The sequence below is a fragment of the Delphinapterus leucas genome, chromosome 1 (genome assembly GCF_059928025.1).
Source record: "Delphinapterus leucas isolate spDelLeu-1000000601 "Yukka" chromosome 1, BTC_Dleu_Yukka2, whole genome shotgun sequence".
Taxonomy (NCBI): domain Eukaryota; kingdom Metazoa; phylum Chordata; class Mammalia; order Artiodactyla; family Monodontidae; genus Delphinapterus; species Delphinapterus leucas.
Genome location: NC_143129.1, coordinates 87,061,041 through 87,085,605, shown reverse-complemented (window position 1 = coordinate 87,085,605; position 24,565 = coordinate 87,061,041). Strand labels below are relative to the sequence as shown.

Here is a 24,565-nt window from a genome sequence, read left to right as displayed (position 1 = left end):
CATACTTTACTTTGTTCTGTCCTTTACAGTCCTTTGCATTTTGTAGGCCTTATTACTCAGGTTAAATACTCATTACATTTATAAGACCTTCTGCAGAGAGCCCAGAAATGCTCCTTTCCAGGTGCCTCCTCAAAAGCAGACACATTACTTCGTGCCTTTGGCACAGATGTGCAGAGTAGATAGATCATTTGGTATATAAGGAAAAAGAATAGAGATGCTGAACACCCCCTCTACCTTCTATATTTATTTTTCTTTTAGAATTTTAAGATCATACTTTTTGGTTCAAACCAGTATAAAGTTGTTAAAACCAAGAGAATGTGGTCCCAATCAAAAAGAAGTCTTGGTGCAGAAAAGTAAGTACCCAGTCACAGGGTTCTTACTTTCTCGTGGGTTGCACAGATGTGCTCTTTTATGTCTCTCTGACACCAACTTATTCTTGTCTTTGAGCAGATGTTTATATGTAAAAGCAAAACCTGGATATTGAAGGAATATATTCCTTCTGTGGAATATTGACCCTGATTCTCTATGATGTCCTCTAGGACAACCCAGGGCTTCACTTGGTAGATTTTAACCAAGCAGTTTAAAATTTGATCATTAACTTCTCATCTCCATTCTCCATTGCCAAAGTCTTTGTCAAAACTACAAATTTGTTGCTAAAAGGTTGTGCTCGCCATTCTCATCATGGAGTTTCTCCTTAGGCCTGGATTTCTTTGAATGAATGAGTGAGTGAATGAGAGGGTGAGTGAATAAACACAGGGTACCTAATATGTGCCAAGCGTTGTGCTAGCTACTTTCAAGTATTAGAACTTTTTGTGATTCCAGTGGCATTTTCTGTATAAGAGTTGTTCATATCATTTTAAGTGTTTTCCAGTATGATTCATGTTACAAAATCCTTAATTTTGTATTTCATTTAAATTAAATAAGGAAAGAAATGGTTTATAATATATTTTAAACAATGTATTACTATATAATACTAACAGCTATAATTGTAGTTAATAACTAAAGTCTCTTGGAAAATGTCAAAGAAATACTTGATTTCTGATGCAACTTTAACTAAAATATCTACTTTAGAAATAAAAACATTCTTATTTTGCTATTATCACTTTAATTACATAATTAAAAGTTAATGTTTTATAGAAATGCTGATTATTTTATATTCAAAAATTTTGTCACATTATTCATGGGTAAAATTTGCAGTTGTGAATTGTTCATGCTCTGCTATGGTTCCTAGTAATGGTCCCATGCTGTTAAATATAAAGAAAAGTATACTGAAATATTTCTGAGTTGCTAATAACAGTTCCTAGTAATGGTATCTTGAGTTCTTATTTTTCTTTAGGTTTCCTTACCCTCAAATTGGCTAGTTCATATCTTATCCACTCTTTACGTAGATACATACATAAATACAGTTGTACACAGAGATTTTTAATACTGTCTCTGTCTGCTAATTAACAAACACGGTTGTTAACGTGTTTTTGGCTGCACAAATTCTAAGCAGAATATTTGAGGAACCAGATATGATCTGGAGATATTTTAATGCACTTACTTGGTTCAGGAACATTGGTGAAGATGAGTTTTTGTTCCTTCAGCTCATTCAGATCACACTCTTTGTGATCTATAATGGATCAGCAAGCTTCCTCCAGAGGGCTAGATGATAAATATTTTAGGCTTTGTGAGCCATGCACTCTCTATCTTTACTACTCAGTTCTGCTGTTGAACTGTGAAAACAAGTATAGACAATATATAAAGGAAGGGGTGTGGCTGTGTTCCAATAAAACTTTATTTACAAAAACATGGAGGGCTAGATTTGGCCCCTGGATCGTAGTTGTTAACCCTTGTTCCCAATTTAAATTTGTATAAGACCCTATAATCTTTGACCTGCATCTTTTATCTGTGTTTTGAGTACATAGTTCATTTTTAGAGCAAGAAAAAGATGTGTGTATGTATGATTGTATGTATTTGTGTAACCTAAAGCTATATATTTTGTTGTCTTGAAAACAGCTATACTCTACTGGAGTCTGTTCAGGTTTCAATATGGTACAACTATCTTGAAAGAGGCATTTTTTTGTTCGTGGGGTATGCTATCAGTCCTTATCCTTGCCTTGTCATTTAATGCCACAATTTCAGAGTCTCTGTGTAAAAGGAAGGGTCTCTGTGGTGTCAAAATAGTATATTTGCTCCAAGTTCTGCCTGCTCATTGACCTTTGGACCAACGACTCTGGATTGCTGGAGCTGCAAAAATTCCTCCACTTGAATACTCGTAGAGTCCTATGACAAGAATATGATAGAATTTCTGACCTTTGTGCTAAAGAAACCAATCTCTTGGAAAAATTTTAAGCAACAGGAGAAATGGGTTATGTGCCTCAGTTGCCATTTGGCAACCACTATTTTTTAGAGTGCAGAAAGGTACTGCCCTTATTACCTCTACAACAGCCTAAATCTGAGGAGTGCAGAGAAAAGATGTATCCAAAAGAAGAGTTCCCCTTCCTCTTCTTGCACTTGCCTCAAATTCTTTTCAAGTCAATAGCATTATTTCAGAATGTCAGTGTGCATCATGTTTAAATCAAAGCATCCTCAACCTTAGCCTTTTAACTGTTTAACAACTAATCCATTTTAAACTTTGAGCACAGCAGAACTCATGAAATTACACAACACCATATTGCTAGTGTGTGTGTATGTACATTGCAATGCACCAGTCATCCTGAGAACAGCTTTTTCACGAAGAAGTTTATCAAATATTTCACTGTATTTGGAAATTCTAGAGGAGGGGAAGCCTGTACTCAGAGTGATAGGGGAGCACATGTTATAAATGAGCTACCTTTCTAGGTCCAGCATACTATACAGATGGCTTCAGCTCGGTGTGAACGTTAAGTGTGAGTACACAAACACACCCACATACATACATGTTAATGTGCAGAGGATTTTAAACAATTTGGATGCTACAGAATTCTGCAAATTGCATACCAGAAAACTCCATGGAGATAAGCTCATCTCTTCTTGGGAAAAGTTATTTTTTAGAAAACTTAGAAATTAGTTTTTGTTTGGATTAACTGAATAAAGCATCCCAATTTTAATACTGGATTTGGAAGTTGAAATGCCGTTCCTCAGTCTTACTGGTCTCAAATTCAGTGGTATAATTTTTCCCTAAACTAATAAGAGGGGCAAGTATAACCTCCTAAATCGGTACCCACTGGCCGCTCCTGAACTGATTTCCAGTTATGTCCTCCATATGTAATTTTTATAAATTAAAGGTAATATTGTATATTAAAGATTAAATAAAGATGTTCTTTAAGTGAAAAGTCTGTTTAGCTTTCATTTGTACCCAGGATGACAATACAGTTCAATCTTCCTATTTTCAGAACAACTTTGGCATTTACAGTAACTGGTAATCTTCAGTCTCCCACGTTCGGAGAGTATTTCTTTTGGTTCAGCTAATCTTCACATTTCCTTGATGTTATAGAAAGATGAAGAGATTACTTAAAGGGTAATTTTCATGCCATCTAATTTTAAGAAAACAAACTATAGGCCTGTGTGACAATCTTATAGTATGACTGTGCCTGTTATCTCCAAGACCTAGTCTAATCCAACCTCTGAGACCATCAAGCTTAAAAATTGCCTTGGGACTTCCCTGGTAGCACAGTGGATAGGACTCCGTACTCCCAATGCAGGGGACCCAGGTTCGATCCCTGGTCAGGGAACTAGATCCCACGTGCATGCCGCAATTAAGAGTTCACATAGAGATATGGGAACATATGTGTATGTATAACTGATTCACTTGGTTATAAGGCAGAAACTAACACACCATTGTAAAGCAATTATACTCCAATAAAGATGTAAAAAAAAAAAGTTCACATGCTGCAACTAAGGAGCCTGAGTGCCGCAAATAAGACCCGGCGCAACCAAATAAATAATAGGTAAATAAATATTTTTTTTAAATTGCCTTAATCACTGGATCTCATTCTGTCACATTAAAATCTGACCTGACCCTAAGAATTCTTAAGTGATTCTTGAGCAAAAATAGGCCTAAGGGGCTTTAGGAATAGGATCAGCTAAACTATAGATACTGGCTTAATCTATTGATACTGTAAAGCACAGTATATTTAAAACTCTGTACCCATGGAGCGTCACATGAGGTCGTAGTAAAGCCCAAAATAACAACCAATTTACATCACTGAGGTCTACTTCCTGGCACAGTAGATTTTAACTTGATCAAAATTTTAAACTAGGAAATTTAAATTATAGATGTATCAAAATTAATTATGGACTTATCTTTTCAGAAGCAACTAAAACAGGACCAGATAAAAGAGTAAGATCTCTGAGTGACTGTAATGTGATAAAATCTGGGCCTCTGTCTGCCAGTTATCTGAAATTTTCGTCATTATTTATTGGGTTACAAAACACTGTCAACATGCAAATAGCAATCATGTTAAGAGTATGGGTTCATAGAAACAGTAGATTGGTGATTGCCAGGGGCTGGTGAGTGGGGAAGATGGGGAGATGTTGGTCAAAGGGTACAAACTTCCATTTGTAAGATAAACAAGTTCTAGGGATGCGATGTGCAGCATGATGGCTATAGTTAACACTGTCGTATACTAGAAAGTTGCTAAGAGAGTAGGTATTAAATGTTCTCACTCCAAAAAATGTATGTGAGGTGATGAATGTGTTAACTAAGCTTATTGTAATCATTGTACAATACATACATGTATCAAACCATATACACCTTCAATTTACATCATGTTATGACAATTGTATCTCAGTCAGGCTGTAAAAAAAAAAAAAAAAAGACTGTGGGTTCAGATGGTGAGAGACTGTACCTTGTTAGTAGACCTAACAAATTTCTTCAATTTCTTTTTGTGATAAAATATAACTTAAAATTTGCTATTTTAACCATATTTGTGTACAACCCAGTGGCATTAATTACATTAACAATGTTGTGCAACCATCACCACTATTTCCAAGACTTTTTCATCACTGCAAACAATCTCTGTAACCATTAAGCAATAATTCTCCATTCTCTCCTTCCCTCAAGAAAATTTCAATTTCTTAACCCGAAGAAAATCTTAATTTTTTGTCTGTAAAAGGAAGATAATACCGATATTTTAGGAGAACTAAATAAGAAAAAAAATCCATGTACCTGGACTGAAATAAGCTCACAAACAGCAGAGAGTTGCTGTTTTTAAATTATTTTCATTAGCAGCAGATTGGAGTAAAAATTCCAAAAGAAATAGAAAAGAATTAATAAAGAGGGGAAAGGCCGTAAAGAACCAAGAAAACTATAGTTCTACCTCCTGTTTTATACGTAAGGAAATTGAAACAAAAGGGCATAAAGTGAAGGCATTAGATGATCTCTAAAGTGGTTTTGCAATTTCATCATTCATGATTTCATGAAGTGTCTCATGCAGTTTTGTTATTTAAAAAAATTTTTTTTATTATTTTTTAGAAGATGTTGGGGATAGGAGTTTATTAATTAATTTATTTAGTTTTGCTGTGTTGGGTCTTCGTTTCTGTGCGAGAGCTTTCTCTGGTTGTGGCAAGCGGGGGCCACTCTTCATCGTGGTGCGCGGGCCTCTCACTATCGCGGCCTCTCTTGTTGTGGAGCACAGGCTCCAGATGCGCAGGCTCAGTAGTTGCGGCTCACGGACCTAGTTGCTCCGCGGCATGTGGGATCCTCCCAGACCAGGGCACGAACCCGTGTCCCCTGCATTAGCAGGCAGTTTCTCAACCACTGCGCCACAAGGGAAGCCCCAGTTTTGTTATTGTTATTAGTGACATACAAATATATTAATATATATGAACTAATCAGTTTAAAAACTGCACAGTAGAAGTTAACTTTTTGTTAAAACACATACACAACACCAACAAATAAATACACCGAAAGTTAACAGCAATTATCTTTCTTTGGCAAGGATATAAGAGAATTACTTCTTGCCATTTGCTTTTTAAAATTAACTTTATTGAGGTATGATTTACATAAAATAAAACTTTCCCATTGTAAGTGGGAATATCGGTGATGTTTAGTAAGCTTATAGAGCTACACAACCCTCCCACAATCCACAAAGATCCTGCATGCCCATTGGCAGATGGTTTCTGTTCCTGTCCCAGCCCTTGGCAACCACTAATCTGCCTTTTGTCTTACAGATTTGCCTTTTCTGGACATTTCATACAAATGGCATCCTATGTATACCGTCTTTTGCATCTGGCTTCTTTAACCTAACATAGGGTTTTCAAGCTGTATCTGTGCTGTAGCAAGTATCAAGAGTATGTTCCTTTTTATTGCTGAAAATATTTCATTTCTATGGATATAACATATTTTGTTTATCCATTCATCAATTAATAGACATTTTGGTTTCCACTTTTTGGCTATTGTGAGCAATGCTGTTATGAACCTTTCATACAAGTCTTTGTGTTGACATATGTTTTCATTTATCTTGTGTATGTACCTACCTAGGGGTTGGAAATGCTGGATAATATGGCAAAGTTATGTGTAACTTTTAAAGAAATTTCCATACTGTCTTTCAAAATGACTGATTTTACATACGCACCAGCAATGTACAAGGGTGAGAGTACCAGCTTCTCCACATCCCCACCAACATTTGTTACTGTCTTTTCTATAGCCATTCTAGTGGGTGTGAAGTTGTATCTGAATACGGCTTTCATCTGCATTTCCCTAATGACTGATGACGTTGAGTCTATGCTATTAGCTGTGCATATGTCTTTGGTAAAATGTCTATTCAAATATTTTGCCCATTTAAAAAAAAAGTGGACTGTCTTACTGAGTTGTAAGAGTTCTTTATATATTCTGTATTTATTTTCTCTAAGATTGTGGGTTTGTCGTCTTACAATTTTTTTTTTTTTTGCGGTACGCGGGCCTCTCACTGTTGTGGCCTCTCCCGTTGCGGAGCACAGGCTCCGGACGCACAGGCTCCGGACGCGCAGGCTCAGCGGCCACGGCTCACGGGCCCAGCCGCTCCGCGGCATGTGGGATCTTCCCGGACTGGGGCACGAACCCGTGTCCCCTGCATCGGCAGGCGGACTCTCAACCGCTGCGCCACCAGGGAAGCCCTTACAATATTTTTTAATGCTCTATTTTGAATGCAAAATACTCTGATTTTGATAAAGTAATTTAACAATATTTTCTTTTATGGATTTTCCTTTCTTTGCCTAATCCAGAGTCACAAAGACTTTAGACCTATGTTTTCTTCTAAAAGTTTTATAGTTTTAGCTCTTACATTTAGGTGTATGATTCATTTTGAATTAATTTCTCATGTATGATAAATGTCTAAAGTCATTTTTGCATGTAGGTATCTAATTATCCCAGTACTACTGATATTTGTTGAAAAGGCTGTCCTTTCCCTATCAAATTGCTTTGGCACATTTGCAAAATATCAATTGATCATAAATGTAAGGTTTTATTTCTGGATTCTTAATTTTGTTCCTTGATCTATGTCTTTCCTTATGCCAATACCATATTATGTTGATTACTGTTGCTTTAGAGCAGTGGTTCTCAATAAAGGGATATTTTTGCCCTGCATCCCCCAATGTCTGAAGACATGTTTGATTGTCGTGACCTGGGGAGGGGGGTAGGAGGGATGGTGCTATTGGCATCTAGTGGGTGGAGGTCATGGACAAGAGACAGTATTTATTAGCTACTTTTTTTCCCCCGGAAAATAGGTCACTCTCCTGTTTCTTTGCATATCTTATATTTTTTTAAATTGAAAACTGGACATTTTAGGTAATATTGTAGCAACTCTGGATTCTGATCTGATCTCCTCCACCCAGGGAGGCGGTGATTGTTGCTACTGCCATTTCTCTGTTTTTTTGTTTAGTGATTTCCCTGGTCTAATTCTATAGAGATCACCTTTCCTGGGGTGTATGACCACTGATATCTCTGCTCAGTGTTGTATGTTTTAAATCTTATTTATATTTTAAAATACGTCTTCCTAGGAGTAAGCCCTGCGTCAGCATAGCTTAGTGATCAGCCAGTGATTTGTCAGAAGTTGTGCTCAAATATCTTTAGCCAGTAAGGGCTTCCACCCTTTGCCAGTGGATCTGTGTGCAGGTTGTGGAACACATTCAAACTGTGTGCATCTTACAAGTTCATGTAGCTTTTACTTTACATTGGGCCCTCACTAGTGATAACTGCCTGGGTCCAAGGCCTCACATTCAGCCAAGAATGTATACAGATAGCTAGGGCTCTCTCTAGTCTCCCCTGAATATATATTCTGCCTTGCTCTTGCTTGCAGCCTTCCAAACCACCAGGGACATGTGGCAAGGTGCACCATGTTTGTGTCATTCCATGGACCTATCTCCCTGTTAAATTTCTGGCCAGTCTGCCAACTGTTGCTGGTCCCAACCAGAACCAAAACCTCAGGCTAGCTGCATTGATCTTTCCAGTTCTTTTGCCACTGAGATTGCTATTTCTAACAATGCCCAGGAGAATGGAATTTTTGTGCCCTCGCTCCACTCCAGCTTGTCCTGCCTGGGAGAACTGCCATGCTGATGGAGCTGGAAGGACATGGGAGCAGCCCTAGGCTGAAATACTGCAGACACACTGTTCTTACCCAAAGGTCAGTAATTTTTCTTGAATAAATGCTTCTTGATTTGTTGTATGCCTTTGCTCAATTTCTAGAAAGTTTGTCTATGTTATTCCTTTGGGGAAAGAGATTTGCTCCTCACTCTGCCATTTGCCATTCCAGGAATAAGTAGAAGATGGATGGATGGATATTTTTATTGACATTCTTTGTAAATTCCTCTAGAAATTTTAGCTTTAAAGCCTTGCTCTTCCCACCTAAAAGGCCTTTATCCACTTCTATCAAAATTCTACTTATTTTTTTGTGTTCTCACACAATGAAACTTTTACAGAACCTTCCCTGACTTCCCTAACTTCCTTAACTTCGAGGGATTTCTTCCACGTTTGTACATCCATTGTTCTTATTCTTAACTTTCTTACGATTTATCACATGTTACCTTACATTTATGTGTGAACATGCCTTTACATCCCCTACTAGCTTGTCCAACGTTTAAGGACATAGTATGGTAGTCATCTTTTAACCCACTTAACGACTTATATATCTGTCAAATAAGCACCCATTTCTCAGACCTCAGTACTCTCCACCAGATCAGGCTACCCCATTTAAGGGTCCATTTCTCTTGATTTGGAGTTTTCTTGCAGCAAAAACTTTATCAAAGCCTATACACTAAGAAAAGTCTAAACATTAGAAAAGGGATATGTCATGTATTGTGTCCTTTTTATGCAAATGTGGGAAATACACAGTGCAGCTGGTGCACAGAATATCAGAAAGGCCTAGTGGGAGGAACAGGGATCTTCGATTAGTCAGGAGTCCAAAACTGTAGTCTATTGTCTTCCTCTGAATGATTGTAGGGCCTTAGTCAAGTTATTCAACTTCTCTGGACCTCCGTGTATTTTCTATAAAATGAGGAACCTGGACTAGAAAATTTGCATGTGATTCATGAGATAATTAATATGGTTATTATATAGCACACACATTTATTGAACTTTTACCTGCTGTTTCCAGAAGCTCTAGTAAGCTTCAAGTATACAGAAATCAAAATAAAATCTCCATCCCCAACAGGGATTGGCCTGCTTAATATTGTGACAAATGCTCTAAGAGAGGAATGCACTCCATATCATAGGGGCCGAGTAGGAGGAGCATCTCATCAAGCTTAGGGTAGGTTTGGGAGGGGAGAAGATAATCCAGAAAGATTCTTCAAGAACCAGACATTCGAATTGAATTTCACAAGGAAGTAGAGTTTGAAGGTAAGGGGGAAAGGAGCTATTTGATAAGGCAGAGATACCTGAAGAAGGAAGGGATATGAGATCCAAAGCACAGGTAGGAAGACTAGCCTTGAACTTGAGAAAGTACACCCATTTCACTGAGACCCATAAAACAGCCCTCTCATGCAGTCCTTTTCAGGCCCTGAGATCGCATTGTCCATGAGCCAGGGTGGGCCAACAGGGGCACCCACCAAGATCCCAGGAGTGGCTGTTCCTTCTGAAAGTCTAGTTTCAGTCATCCACCAATATCAAGGAGCCCATGAAATACACAAAATGAATGTTATTTAGGGAGAGGTTAAGGGAGTCCCCTGGAAATATCTTTCAAAAATACTCATCAAAACTTTGGATGGGGCTTCCCTGGTGGCACAGTGGTTGCGAGTCTGCCTGCCGATGCAGGGGACACGGGTTTGTGCCCCGGTCCAGGAAGATCCCACATGCCGTGGAGCGGCTGGGCCCATGAGCCATGGCCGCTGAGCCTGCGCGTCCGGAGCCTGTGCTCCGCAACGAGAGAGGCCACGACAGTGAGAGGCCCGCGTACCGCAAAAAAAAGACAGACAAACAAAAAAAAAAACAACAAACTTTGGATGACTCCAAAACAAATTAGCATGGGCACAGTATTTTGAAACAGTTCAGCAGTAAGTAGCCAGAAATGTATGCCACCACAGGGTGATAATCTCAAAAAAAAAAATTTTTTTTAATCTTCAGCTGTTTGAAGCCTGGGAGGCTTGAGATGCAGTGAAACCTCTTGCTTAAGTTTTTCAAAACACCCTGACGTTGATTAACGGACAGATGCCACAGCTCTTGGCTGCTCGGAAAAGCCTGTTACTAAGAAATTGCTGGGACCTACAGCAGCCTCAGCACAGGGTTCCACCCACCCCTCGGCTCATGCCCCACCGAAACCAAGTCAGTGATGAAACGTTTGCCAAACAGAAGACAAATATTGCCTAAAAAAGACTTCCATTTCTTTCCTAATATGACCTCCCTTCCTTTAAAGGCTTTGAACTAATAGGTAAGACTTATTAGAAGATGAAAAACATCTCATACCAGAAGATAGACCTAGAAAAATTCTAATTCGAACCCTACGAATGATTTTAGCTCACATAGACAATCGATATGTTGTGAAATAGTGTATTTAATGACACTTTATAAGTCAAATTCTAATGCTCGCAGTTATTTATACAACTCTGCTTAAGTCCTTTTGGAATTATTTTTTCTTTAAACATTTGTTGAACATCTATGTGTCAAGAATCGTGCAAGGCACTGAGGATACAGAGCCAACTTTGACACCTAACTTGTGGATCTGCTGGGCTAGAAGAAGATAGATTGGCAAGCCAAAAATTATGTTTTGCAGTAAAGGTGTGTACCAAATGCTCCCGGAGTTTAGAAAAGAGAAACTGCTGGTGGTGGGGAGGCAGGAGGATGTGACAGCAACACGATTACCGATAACCAGCTCTGATCAAGTCTTCCCCGTCTGTGAAGCAGTGGAAGTGAGTTTCCTAAGCAAAGACTAGGTTTGAGGGCTGGGTTTGTACATTTTGGAGCAGGCAGAGCTACTTGGTGGTGAAGAAAGAGTGCCGAGGAACCAAACCATCCTCACTCGAGCTTTCAGAGAGGAAGCATTTGACTGAACTTTGGGGAATGAGAAGTGTTTTGGACGTGGTAGGAGTCCAGTTGCAACACACAAGGGAAAGTCATTCTAGGAAAAGGAATATGATCTTCAATATGATCATATTTAAGATGCTGAGGGAAGAAGGGATTACACTTTAGAGCAACCAGTCCTTCCAGGCAGGGCTGCATGACATGTTTGCATGAGCTGGGGGGAGTAGAAGGGGAGGGGACCCAAGACGTGACAGGGGCCCAGTCACCTGAGACCTTGTGTCTGCTGTAGAGAGTTTGGCTTTTACGCTGAGTGAGATAGAAGCCCCTGGAAGACTGAGCGAGGTGCAACGTGATCAGCTCTGTGCCTGTAAAGGGTCCTCTGGCTTCTGTGTGGAGAACAGATTGTTGGGGGACAGTTTAGAGGCTACCGAAATAATCTAGGTGAGGAATGGTGGTGACTCAGACCAGTGGCGAGGATGAGGATCGGGTCTATAATTTGAAGGTAAAGCTGACGTGATCTGTTCGTGGGTGGGGGTGAATGTGAAAGAGAGAGGGGTCAAGGTTGACTGCCGAGTTTCTGACCTGAGCACCCGGCAGGATGGAGTTACCACTTACAGAATGAGAATGATTAATATTTAGGAAGGGTGAAATTAGAAATTTGTTCTTGAACATGTGAATTTTGCAATTCCTATTAGGGCAAAGCTGCAGAAAGCTCGAGGCACAGGCTTGGAGACTGGGTGGGAACCAGGGACTCAGGAAGCCAGGATACAGAAACCCCTGGGCAGGAGGCCACTGTCAGACACAACCTCCATCGTGGGACTATCACAGACCTGTTCTTAGTGGCCCCTTGCTTTGTAGCCTCATGTGAGGTTGGAAATTTGTGTTTGGTGAACAGTGGAGAAGGGTCCAATTGCCTACTCTGGCTGGCGGGGGCAAGGAGCTTTCTGCCCATTGAGAATCATGTAGTAAGGGATTCCCTAAAATTTGGAAGTTCTAAGTGCTGGCAAGAAACAACAACAGAAAAGACAGATATTCTATAAAGTCAAACACTAGGGATTCAAATCCCAGGTCTGGTGCATATTCACTTGGTGACCACGAGCCACAAATCCAACATGTCTAGGTCTCAATCTTCTCATCTGAAAAATGGGATAATACATACCTCTCACAGGGTGGTTGGGAGGCTTAAATAGCTTGTCTCACATTGCCCCACTAGGCCAGACCAGCTGAGGCTCAGACCAGCCTTGCTTCCTGAACAGCTGTCCTGCTGGATGGGAGCCCAGGCCAAGGAGTCAGGACTTCACTCACAGACCGACCACCTGGCTCGAGCCTTGCCCAACAACTCCCAGTCTTCCACTGCTTTTATAGGTAGAGGGTGGTTGCCGTACATCCTGTGATGACTATAAATCCCTCTATAATTCAGGCTCTCCTCATTCAGATGAACAATAATGCCCTTGTATCCCAAGCCCCTCTAAAATGTCAGGCACCCTGCTAATCGCACTGCAAACATCATCTTATATAATCCTCCTAACAGCATGAGGTAGGTACTATGATCACTCCCACTTTCAGATGAGGAAACAGAGCCTCAGAGAGGCTAAGTAGCTTCCCCACGGTCATCTGAAATGAGCATATACTCCTAACCGCTAGCCATACCACCTCTGACACGGGCTGATGGAGTCCACCTGCGGGCCCAGCGTTGGCCACTTTAGCTTAAGCATGAAGCCAACCTTCCCTGAGAGCCTGCTGGAAAAGGTAGAGGGATCCTGCAGTTCCCTTCAGAGCTGGGTGGGCCGCTTCTTCCCCATCCTGGCCCAGGGGTGTTGCCAGGCCTGGGTGAGTCTAGCTGGAGCACTGGGCTGCCCACGGGGATCTGCACCTAACAGATCTCAGAAGCCTGGCCAGCCTCCGCCCTCAGGGTCTCATTGGGGTGCCCGTGTGGCCCTGAGGTTCCTCCCTGCTCGGGCTGTGGCTTACAGGAGCTGTGCTGCCCGGGGTGCAGTCCCTGAAGAGCTCGGGAATGAGGAGAGCATTAGGCACTGCTGGAAGCTTCCAGGCTCGTCAAAGATACTCTCTTGAAGAGGGTACCCGTGTGTGATGCAGTGTGTGCCATTGCCTTTCGGCATTCGGGGCCCAGCACACTTCAGACCAAATACTGGGAAACACAGCCCTATTTGTGGAGGACAGAGGGAAGCAACTCACACCTGGCTCCAGTGGAGATGGCACGTTACATTTGACCCCTTTCATGAAACAAGAAGCACAAAATGAAACATTCTGAGGGTTGGGTGTTTTTTCCACTTGGCAAACATCTATGATTTATAGGGCAGATGTTACTCGTCGCTCACTCCAGTCCTTTCCTTCTTCCTCCACCCATACTCCCTGTCAGCCCAGCTCAGGCTGAGGGCCTAGATAAGCTGTGAACACTCAGCTCACAAGGCCTTGCGCCCTTGGTGGAGGAACCAAGGGAGACCGCTTGGAGAGGAGAACCCCCGACTTCACCCAGAGCCTGCCCCTATGCTCCTAGGCCAGCAAAGTTTCTTAAAACGTAAGAACAGGGCTTCCCTGGTGGCCCAGTGGTTGACAGTCCGCCTGCCGATTCAGGGGACGCGGGTTCGTGCCCCGGTCCGGGAGGATCCCACGTGCCGCGGAGCGGCTGCGCCCGTGAGCCATGGCCGCTGGGCCTGCGCTTCCGGAGCCTGGGCTCCGCAGCGGGAGAGGCCATAGCAGTGAGAGGCCCGCGTACCGCCAAAAAAAAAAAAAAAAAAAGTAAGAACCGAGAGGCAGGGTCCTCCTTGGCCTCTCCAGGACCCAGGAGATGCCAGAAGGGACCTCAGTTGACATGCTTCCTGGTTTCCCAGCAATATCAGGAGAGCAGAGGATGCAAAGGGCAAAACCACCCTGCACACGTTAGCCGCAGACTGAGCTTCCCATAGCTTTCTCCTTCTTGGGCTTGAGAACCACCAGCCTCCTCCTAAAATAAGCTAGAATATTTTTTTTAATCTAGCTTTAATGGGTCCTAGATACTGTCCTTGAAGATAATTTGCAAATTAGGAAACCAAAAAAAGAAAGAAAATGGGAGAGGGAGGAGGGCTCTTTTAAAAATTCATTCATGCAATTTTTGTTTATTTACAAAGCACATTCAGTAATCATTAGTGCCAAGTTACTGGAGTGTTTACAAAGATTCGTTATATTTAGTCCCTACCCTTAAGGACCTATCACTATATTGTCATTTCAACTTTGTTCTCAGGTTGCTTTGAATCAGGAAAATTGCCCTGGAAAGGGCTTCATTCCAGCTAGGCTTTTTGTCAGTAAAATTTAAATCTGGGTTTTTAGGCAAAAGTGACTCAGCTAACAATTAGGCTAAAGACTGTTTTAATTAGAGTTAGCTGAGTCAATATGGGTTTAATTCAACTGAGCAAACATTGAGTGAGCATCTGTTATATGGCAGGTACTAGGCTAGGCACCAGGGGTGTGGAGGTGAATAAGATACGGTCCCTGTTCTCAAGAAGGTCACAGTCTAAATATATCCGAACTACAAGGTGAATTACATGCCATAAAAAGGCATGACATGCTGTGGGCAGAGAGAGTAAAACCACGTGGCTGGAAATTCTGAAGAAGTTGGCCTTAGACAGTTAAAACAGCCCTCCTCAATTCTGCACACTCTTCTATCTGTCCTATCCTCTTTTTCTCTTCCCAGCCAAGTCCATTCATTTAATCATTCATCCAGGGATTCACCAAATATTTATGTCCCAGGCACCATTCTAGACCAGGGATTTAGCAATGAGTAACACAGATAAAGGCCTAACAAGTTGTGTACATTCCAGTAGGGAAGGGATGGGTAACAGATACTAATAAGTGAATAAATAAATATATCATAATGTCAGTGACGATGAGTGTTGTAAATTAAAACAGGGTGGAGGAGACAAATAGTACAAATGGGATAGGCATGTGTATTCCATCTCAAATACAGTGTTAGAGAAGGCTTTTCTGAGGTGGGGACTTTTGAGCAAAGACCTGAATGAAGTGGCAGACAAGCCTGGGAGCGCTGGGGAAGGAGTACTCCAGGCAGAGGGAACGGCAGAGGTAGAAACATGTTCGAGTGCCAGATGGCAGGAGCATCATGAATGAGCAGAAGAATAGCAAGGGAATGAGGATGGAGAGGCAAGCAGGGACCAGGTCTGGAAGGGCCAACACCAGGAGTTTGGATCATGTTCTAAGGGTGATGGGAAGCCACTGGAGGATTTGGATAGGCACTCAGATGATCTGATTTGTGTTTTTAAGAGATGCTTATGACTATGGGGTTGAGAATAAACTGTAAAATGTCAAAAGGGGAAGCCAGGAGGACTTGTGAAGTCTTTTCAATTTGAGAAACAAAAATAGAGTTGACCTTTCTGATATAGGGAAATAGCAAGAGGAGTAATGCCGGGGCGGGGGACTTCCGGGGCTTAAGTTTGGTCGTGGCAAGTGTAAAATGCTGTTAGATAGCTGAGTGGAGATACAGAGCAGGCAGTTGGGATACTTGTATCTGAACTTCAGGGAGCAGGATAAATAAAAAGAGATCCATGTCTAGACATACTGTAGTGAAATGACAAAACATCCAAGATGGGGAGAAGACCTTGAAAGCAGCCAGAAAGAGAAGACAGATCACTTGAAAAGGCCAGTTAGAATGACGCTAGCTTCTCAACAGAACAATAGAAGCCAGAACTTGGACCATGAAGGGTTGAGTGAAAATAGCTGTCAACTTGGATTTATGTACTACTCGAAAAGTATTGTTCAAGAATAAGGGCAGGGCTTCCCTGGTGGTGCAGTGGTTGAGAGTCCGCCTGCCGATGCAGGGGACACGGGTTCGTGCCCCGGTCCGGGAAGATCCCACATACCGCGGAGCGGCTAGGCCCGTGAGCCATGGCTGCTGAACCTGCGCGTCCGGAGCCTGTGCTCCGCAACGGGAGAGGCCACAGCAGTGAGAGGCCCGCGTACTGCAAAAAAAAAAAAAAAAAAAGAATAAGGGCAAATTATATATAGGAAACAAAATTGAGAGTGTTTACCACCAGGAGAACTATTCTAAAGAGTAAAATTCAAGGAAGAAAGTGATGTCAACAGGATGGTATGATGTACCAGGCAAAATGGGAAGCAAATAAGTGACAACTATATCAATAAACTCAAAAATGTCTTTGCTGAGTTAAAAAATATTCTAAACAGCACGGTGTGAGTTCGGAGAGGGAGGAAGAGAGGTGAATTCTAGGAGAGGAAGGAAGATGTAGTTCAACCTTAAGACTTTAGGTTAAATATGTGTGGTAAACTTTGAAGGTAACCACTGAAAGACCAGAAATAGCACACAAACATTCCAAATGTGTAAAGAGAGAGAAAAAAAGAAACAAAGGAAATAACTTGATGCATTTTTTTTTTAATTTATTTAGTTTTTTAATGCGTCGGGTCTTTGTTGCTGTGTGTGGGCTTTCCCTAGTTGCGGTGAGCAGGGGCTACTCTTCACTGTGGTGGCTACTCTTCATTGCGGTGGCTACTCTTGCTACAGAGCACGGGCTCTAGAGCGCAGGCTCAGCAGTTGTGGCACACGGGCCCAGCTGCTCCGCGGCATGTGGGATCCTCCAGGACCAGGGCTCGAACCCGCGTCCCCTGCATTGGCAGGCGGATTCCTAACCACTGCGCCACCAGGGAAGCCCGATGAATTTTTTTTAAAGGCAAAAATGGAGAAAACCAGAAATTGTCAGGTTAAAATAAAACCGTGATAGGCTATTAATGCCAGGCAAGACTAAATGATTAAGGGCATGGAAAAGTTAAGTGCCCCCATTGAGGGGTTGAACATAAGAGAGTGACTCATCAGACTTGTGCTTTAGAAAGATGAGACTGCCTGGACCATGGAGTGTGGACTAAGGGGCGAGACAGGAAGCAGAAATGACCATCAGGAAGCTTCACCATCATCTAGGCTGGGAATGATGAGGGCCCGAGCTGAGGCTCTGGCAGCGACAGCAGGGATAGGCAGGGTGGGCGGGGGAGATGAAAAAGACATGTCAGTTATCCTAAGATAAAGCCCCAAATGGCCATGCCCTTAAAGTCAGAATGACAGCCTCGGGCCTCTGATCTCAAACAGGGACACATAAGCCCTTGTGCCAAAACCAGACCTGAATTCTGAGCTCAACGTCAAGGCCTCCGGAACTGTGAGAAGCTGACCCTTTTTCACTTACAAGTGACATCGTTAGTGCTCTAGGCAGCCTGGGCCTTCTAATCCTGCTGTTGAGGGAGGAGGTTGTCAAATTGTCACATTGAAACCCTGTCTCTGGAATGGTCATCTGAGACTCTGCTCTCTCAGAAACTAGAAAAACACTGGAGGAGAGAGAAACACACACGCACACACAGTATCTTAAAACTACCAGCTCTAATGTTATCGCAGTAAGATTTCCTCCCTCTTGAACAAAGCTTGGATGACATCAAAAACCCTGCTTTCACAAGTCCTTCACACTTCACCATGTGAGGAGATATTATTTTATTAGGCTGGACGCGTTATTATTTCCCACATTTCCTCTTACTGGTGAGGAGACACCAACATAGAAATTGATGTGGCTTGCCCAGGATCACTCAATGGTAAGTGGCAAAGCTGAGAATGGAAACCAGCTTGTCTGGTGTGGAACCAACTCTTTCTGCCGTCAGGTGTGAGAGCTTGTTTTGGTGGGAAGAGGGAGCAGTGGAAGGGAAACTGGCCAACTCCAGCCGATATTTCCAGCCAGCCCCACCCACTAGTCTTTCTTCTTCGGTTTGTGTGTTTTTCCAACAAAGAAGGAACATTTTTAGATAAATATAAAACCTGGCATTTAGGTTTTAACAGATTTCTCAGTTCAAGAGGCAGAAGGCAATTCCTGCAGGGTGGGGGTGGGGGTGGGGCACAACATCCAACTAATAGCAGTTCCTGAGAGAGGAAATAGAGGAGAAAAATCATCAAAGAAATAACGATAATTTCTTCAAACTAAAAAACATGAACTTATGCATTGAAAGGATTCTGAGTGCCCATCACAAAAGATGAAAATAGACTACATATGTGAAACTGTGACATTTCTGAACACTGTGAACAAAGAAAAATCTGAAGAGCTTCTAAAGAGGGTCAGTTGGATAAAAGTCAGATAAAAAGGATCAGAAACAGAATAGGTTTAGATTTCTCAGTAGTAACCCCAGAAACAAGAACATATAGAACATTACTTTCAATATTCTGTGAGAAAATTATTTCCAACCCAGAATTTTATATTTGGTTAAACTATCAAGCAAGAGGCTTAAAATAAAGACATTTTCAGACAAGCAAGGTCTTACAAATTTACCACCTAATAAGAGATGCTGAAGAATAGCAAGCTAAAATTGGTAATTGGCTGAAGTCAAAAATCCCCATTATTGAATGAACTCCTGAGACACATGACTAAGCCAGAAATTTTATTTTTAGAGTTTACTTAGTAATATAATTTTATTATTAAACGTTTTAGAGGTCAAGTTTTAAAGTTTTGCTTTATAATGCAGGAACGATATTTTGTCAGCATATCAAGATGCTAGATTACTCCTATGATCATTATATATGTCATACAAACAGATGCTCACTTTCAACTGAGGTTTCTTAGAAGAGCAGCTATTTTTATTGTCTCCTCGCCAGCACAAGGTACCCCTGATGGTAATGATGCTCCTCCCAACATATTAAGCTTTTCTTTTCTCTGTTGTAACTAAGGTACTGCTTATTTCAAGTCCTACTTGAAAATCTGGTTGCTGATGAAATGTCATTTGACTGAAGCAGTCCTGCAAACTGAAGTTTTGTACTGTTGGGATATTTTCATAAGGAAACTTCAGATTTTTGTTCTCACTTAAATTTGTATTTCTTTAAACCTGGGATAATCAACTATGGAAATGAAGGAACATAACTGGGTTTCAGAATCTTCTATAACTTTTCATCTGGGGAATTCCCTGGCAGTCCAGTGGTTAGGACGCGATGCTCTCACTGCCAGAGCCCAGGGTTTGATCCCTGGTCAGGGAACTAAGATCCCACAAGCTGCGTGACATGGCCAAAAAATAAAAAATAATAATAAAATAAAGGTAAGCAAAGATGATGGAGTTTTGAAGTTGTTAAAAATTTTTTTCATCTGGATCTAAGATTTTATTGCATGCACATCAATTTCAGCATCTTTCTAGAGAAGGATGAAAAGAGGATTTCAACAGATATAATTTAAGAAAAGGCTGCCCTCTCAAGGTCCATTATTTTGATTATTTTCCGGCAGATTCCAGCAAATGAATTATTTCTTTGCAACTAACCTTTGGGTGTTAGCAAATCCCACCAACTTAGTATTATTACCTGACACACAATATTAAGCCATTTTAAAAAGTCAAGTCATTTTTAATATGTAATAGCTGCAGTTCCAACTTGTTTGACCATCTCGTATCAGTAAATGGCAGATCAATTTCAAAGTCACGTAGTTTCTCTTTTACAGAAGAAGAATGATGAAAATGGCCCACTATCTTTTTGCTTCAGCCTGGAACTCTGTTCAAACATACTGTTATAACTCTTAATACACAACTTAAGGATGTACACGACATTTTTTGCTTGTAGTTTCTTCACTTTGATTTTTCTATTGTCAGTCTAAAGATTGGTTTTCTGTTCTGTGAATAAGTCTTCTATCAGTTTCACCATTCTCTTGGTGAGACTGCCCTTTCCTACCCCCACTCCCTGGTTTTACTCCTTGGCAAGCATTCATCATTAATCCATTGTGGTGACAATCTCTAAAAAACAAATTCTTCTGCTCGGTTCTGCTTATCTAAATGACTGAAGTACAGGTTACAGAAGTAGCACACTGAATAACATTATGAAAATTTATACTTCCAGTAATGGTGGGGTGTTTTGTTGCAGATCAACTCTCCCACCAAGGAAAAGTATAAAAGCTAGACAAAATACAAAAATGCATCTCTTTGAAGGCATCAGAGAGCTAGATACAAGGTACCTTGGACTTGAGTGGCCATATTTCTGAGAGAAGAAAGATGCATTGAGATGAAGCCTGTATTCTGCAGTGCTTTTCTTTGGAGACATTTGCGCATTTGCCAGTTTAGGAGCAGCACAGAACTGAGAAGCTAGGGAGCTGAACAGAGCTTTCCGTAGTCTAAAACAGCTGAGGAAAAGAAGGTGTGAGTCCTGGGATTACCAAGAACAGGCCCTAATAAACACCCCAGATTTCCCATTAGGACCCCCAAGAGCCTGACTCTGGGAGCCAGGGTAAACCAGAAATAGATGGTACTCACAGAAGACTGAAACCCAACCTTGAAGCAGTATAACCCCACACTGGATTAATATAACCTGTCCTTCCTCTAACTCTATCAGAAACCAAAATTAACTCCCCTCCAGAGGAATATAACATCATCCAGAGCCTCAAATCTGCTCTACAGTTTTTTACACATAACAGTCACCATTCAATACCAGGCAAGATAGAAAATAGAACCATGTAACTAAAATCCAAGAGAAAAAAAAACTTACAATATAAACAGTCTCACAGATGATCCAGGTATTGGAGTTTATCAGACATGATTTTTAAAATAATTGATTAATATTTTTAAGAAAAGATGACAATATGGAGAATTTTACCAGAGAACTGGAACCTATAAAAACAGTCAAATGGATGGTGCTCTGTGGTGACCTAAATGGGAAGGAAATCCAAAAAAGAGGGGATATATATTTACGTATAGCTGATTGACTTTGCTGTACAGCAGAAACTGACACAGCAGTGTAAAGTAACTATATTCCAATAAAAAAATAAAGAGTCAAATGGAAGTTACAGGAGTAAAAAATAAAATAATTGAAACTAAGCATTACACAGATTAACTGCAGATTAAATACAGCAGAAGAGAGAAGTCATGACTAGGAAGACAGGTTAATAGAACAGATCCATAGTGAAGTGCAAAGAGTGAGGGAAAAAAAGATGGAAAACATAAAGAAGAGTGTGAGATATATGTGAAATAGTGAAAGTTCTAATATAAATGCAACTAGAGTCTCAGAAGGAGAGAAGAAAGAGAATGGAACAGAAGCAATATTTTAAGAGCCACTAGCCAAGAATTTTCTAAAATTCAGACAACAGATTTAAAAGGTCTATGAAATCCAAGTAGCATAGATACAAAGAATAGATACATCAGAATGAAAATTCCAAAAATCAAAGACAAAAGCAGTCAGAGGAAAAAAAAATACATCTTCAAAGGAGCAACAAAAATACCAATAGCCGACTTTTCAACAAAAGCCATGGAAGACAGGAGATACTGGCATGATATTGGTAAAGTGTTGAAGAGAAAATAACTGGAAACCTAGAGTATCCTTCACAAATTAATATGAGATAAAGACATTTTCTGGGGGACAAAGCCTGGGAGAATTTGCCGCTGTACTAAAACAAATGTTTCTTTAGGAAAAAGAAAAATTATCCCATATGGAAGCCTGGGAATGCAGGAGGAATGGAGAGTAATGGTCAGGGTACATAAATGGGTAAATCTGAATGAATATTGACTGTATGAAACAGCAGTCATTTCTTGTTGGGCTGGAAATACATGTATATTTAAACTACAAAAAGCAAGAGGAGGTAGAGGGAATTAAAATGTTTAAGTCCTTATCTTATGAAAAGGAAAAAAACACCAGTTTCCTTTTACTACTACTACTCACACCAATACTGCAGGTCACCAAACGTGTGGATTTTTTTTCACACCAACCAATTCTCCAATGCCAGCTGGGTGTCCTACAACTTGATTCTGTTCTCATTCTATCTACATGGAGTTAGCATCAGACTCCACAGGTTAAGGGCTCAGCCCCACAAGACTGTCCCCACTGCATATGCCAATCACAACTGTGGGTCCCCAGGTTACCCACATGTCTGTCTGACTTGGCCACAAATGAAGAGTTCCCAAGACCCTGTCCTCAGGTTCAATAATTTGCTATAAGAGCTCACAGAACTCAGGAGGACACTTATGTTTACCTGTTTATTACATAATAAAGGATATGACAAAGGATACAGATGAATAGCCAGATGAAGAGATACATGAAGAGGTCCAGAAGGGCCCTGAGAGCAGGAGCTTCTGTCTCTGTGGAGTTGGGGTATGTCACCCTCCCAGCACATAAATGTCTTCACCAACCTGGAAGCTCTCTGAACCATGTAGATTTCTATGGATGCTTCATCATGTAGGCATAATTGATTATAAACTCAATCTCCAGCCCCTCTTTTCTCCCTGGAGAAGGGAATTGGGGCTGAAATTTCCAAGCTTCTAATCATTGGTTGGTCTTTCTGGTGACCAGCCTCCATCCTGAAGCTATCCAGGAGCCCACCAAGAGTCACCTCATTAGAACAAAAGATGCTCCTATCACCCAGGAAATTCCAAGGGGTTTAGGAAATCTCTGTCAGGAACCAAAATCAAAGACCAAATATTAGGACAAAAGATGTTCCTAGCACCTTTATCACTTAGGAAATTATAAAGAGTTTTAGGAGCACCGACCAGGAGCTGGGGATGAAGACCAAAATTTATCTCTCTTATTATATCACAATATTATACCATATGTGGGAATTAGTAAAGTACTAATTTATGGTAGACTTTAATAAGTCAAAGACACCTGTTGTAAATTCAAAGGGTAATCATGAAAAGAAAAATAAAAGCTAATGGAGTGGAAGAAAGAAATAATGAATAAAAAATCTTTATTAACTTAATAGAAGACAGGAGAGGAAAAGGCACATAGATCAGGTGAGACAAAACACAAATGATGAGATATTTAAATCCAAATGCCTCAACAATTACATTAAATATAAATGAACTAAATGCTGCAAGTAAAAGCAAATATTGTCAGCAAGGAGTAAAAAACAAAAAACTAAGTTATATGATGCTGTCAAGGGATTCAGTTGAAATATAAGGATAAGAAATGTTAAAAACAATAAAATGGATTCAGGTACACCATGGAAATACTAATCAAAAGTAAGCGTATATCAGAAATATTACTGATAATATTGCCTTTTCTGCATAGCAGATATTAGGAGTAAGTTTTCTAATATCATAGTTGTTTTTTTTTTGACCTGGAATTCATAGCTTGAACAAATCTCAAAAATACATCATCTTTAATTACTGAAAATTAATGGCATTCTATTCAGTTCTTTTATCGAGTATATTGTTTACGTTTTTAACCTCCTAGGACTCAAAACTATGAAAAACTATCTTAAAGCACCCTTGTGATGTCTATTACTTTGAAATCTGATCAGTGAGAAGAAAATATGTTTTGTTTACCTCATTTTTTTTCCTGAAAATTTTCTTTTTTATACATTATTTATATACTGTATTTAGACAGATGATGGTTTATCATAGATGATGTTGTACATGGTTTTGGAGTTTTTCTCTTTCTTATGGAATGTTGAGGGGACAAATTACATCCTCACAAGCTGTGACAAATTTTACTGAAATATCTTTGGCCTAAATGGAATTAAGTGACACAAAGCTAAAAATAGTTCTTGAAATTTGTTAGTTTTGTGAATGCTAGTATATCAAACCATTCTATAATCATTCGAGTCATGCTATAATGTAAACTCTATTATTCTTTTCTATAGTATTTAGCTTTTTATTAGCATTTTTGGTTCAGAAATTTCTCCCTATAGTTATTTTTCTAACCCACTCTTTCTTACACTTCATATCAATTGACAATCTGTTTCCTATATCTTTAACTATTTGAATTTTTTTTTTGGCCATGCCGCACACAGCTTGCAGGATCTTAGTTCCCCCACCATTGAACCTGGGCCCTCGGCAGTGAAAACGCAGAGTCCTAACCACTGGACCGCCAGGGAATTCCCTATTTGAATTTTTTAAGTAATTGTTATTGTACGCAAAATTATCCATTAATTATGGTAGTATTTCAATTTTGCAATAATATTTATATTCAACTAATGTGTAGAATTAACACACAAGGAGGTTCTCTCTCCAAAATACATCAAAAATGATTACTTATATTTGAAGATGAATATTCTAATATTAACAGTAATTTGGGTGGCATGACTTATATTGCTGACATTTTTGCACTAATTATATATGGTAGTTACTCTCAAGGTCGCATGATTATTGATTATTACAAACTCATGAATGCAAGAAATTATGCTGAAGTATGCATTTGGCTCTTTGGCCTTTTTTTTTTTTTTAACA

General features: G+C 40.4%; 1 protein-coding gene across 2 annotated transcripts in view; it reads left to right on the top strand.

Moving 5' to 3' along the window:
- The window catches only part of MAN1A2 (mannosidase alpha class 1A member 2), a 209,700-nt gene that overhangs the window by 161,971 nt on the left and 23,164 nt on the right, over positions 1-24,565 (top strand). The window contains exon 13 of one of the 2 annotated variants that reach the window (XR_016394219.1): positions 8,432-8,564. Coding sequence is in view for 1 of the 2 variants with exons in the window: in XM_089917086.1 (XP_089773212.1) it covers positions 8,432-8,528 (97 nt within the window). In the remaining variant the exon portion in view is untranslated. Of the gene's footprint in view, positions 1-8,431; positions 9,170-24,565 lie in introns of those variants that run through there. The other variant, XM_089917086.1, reaches the window with a different exon arrangement.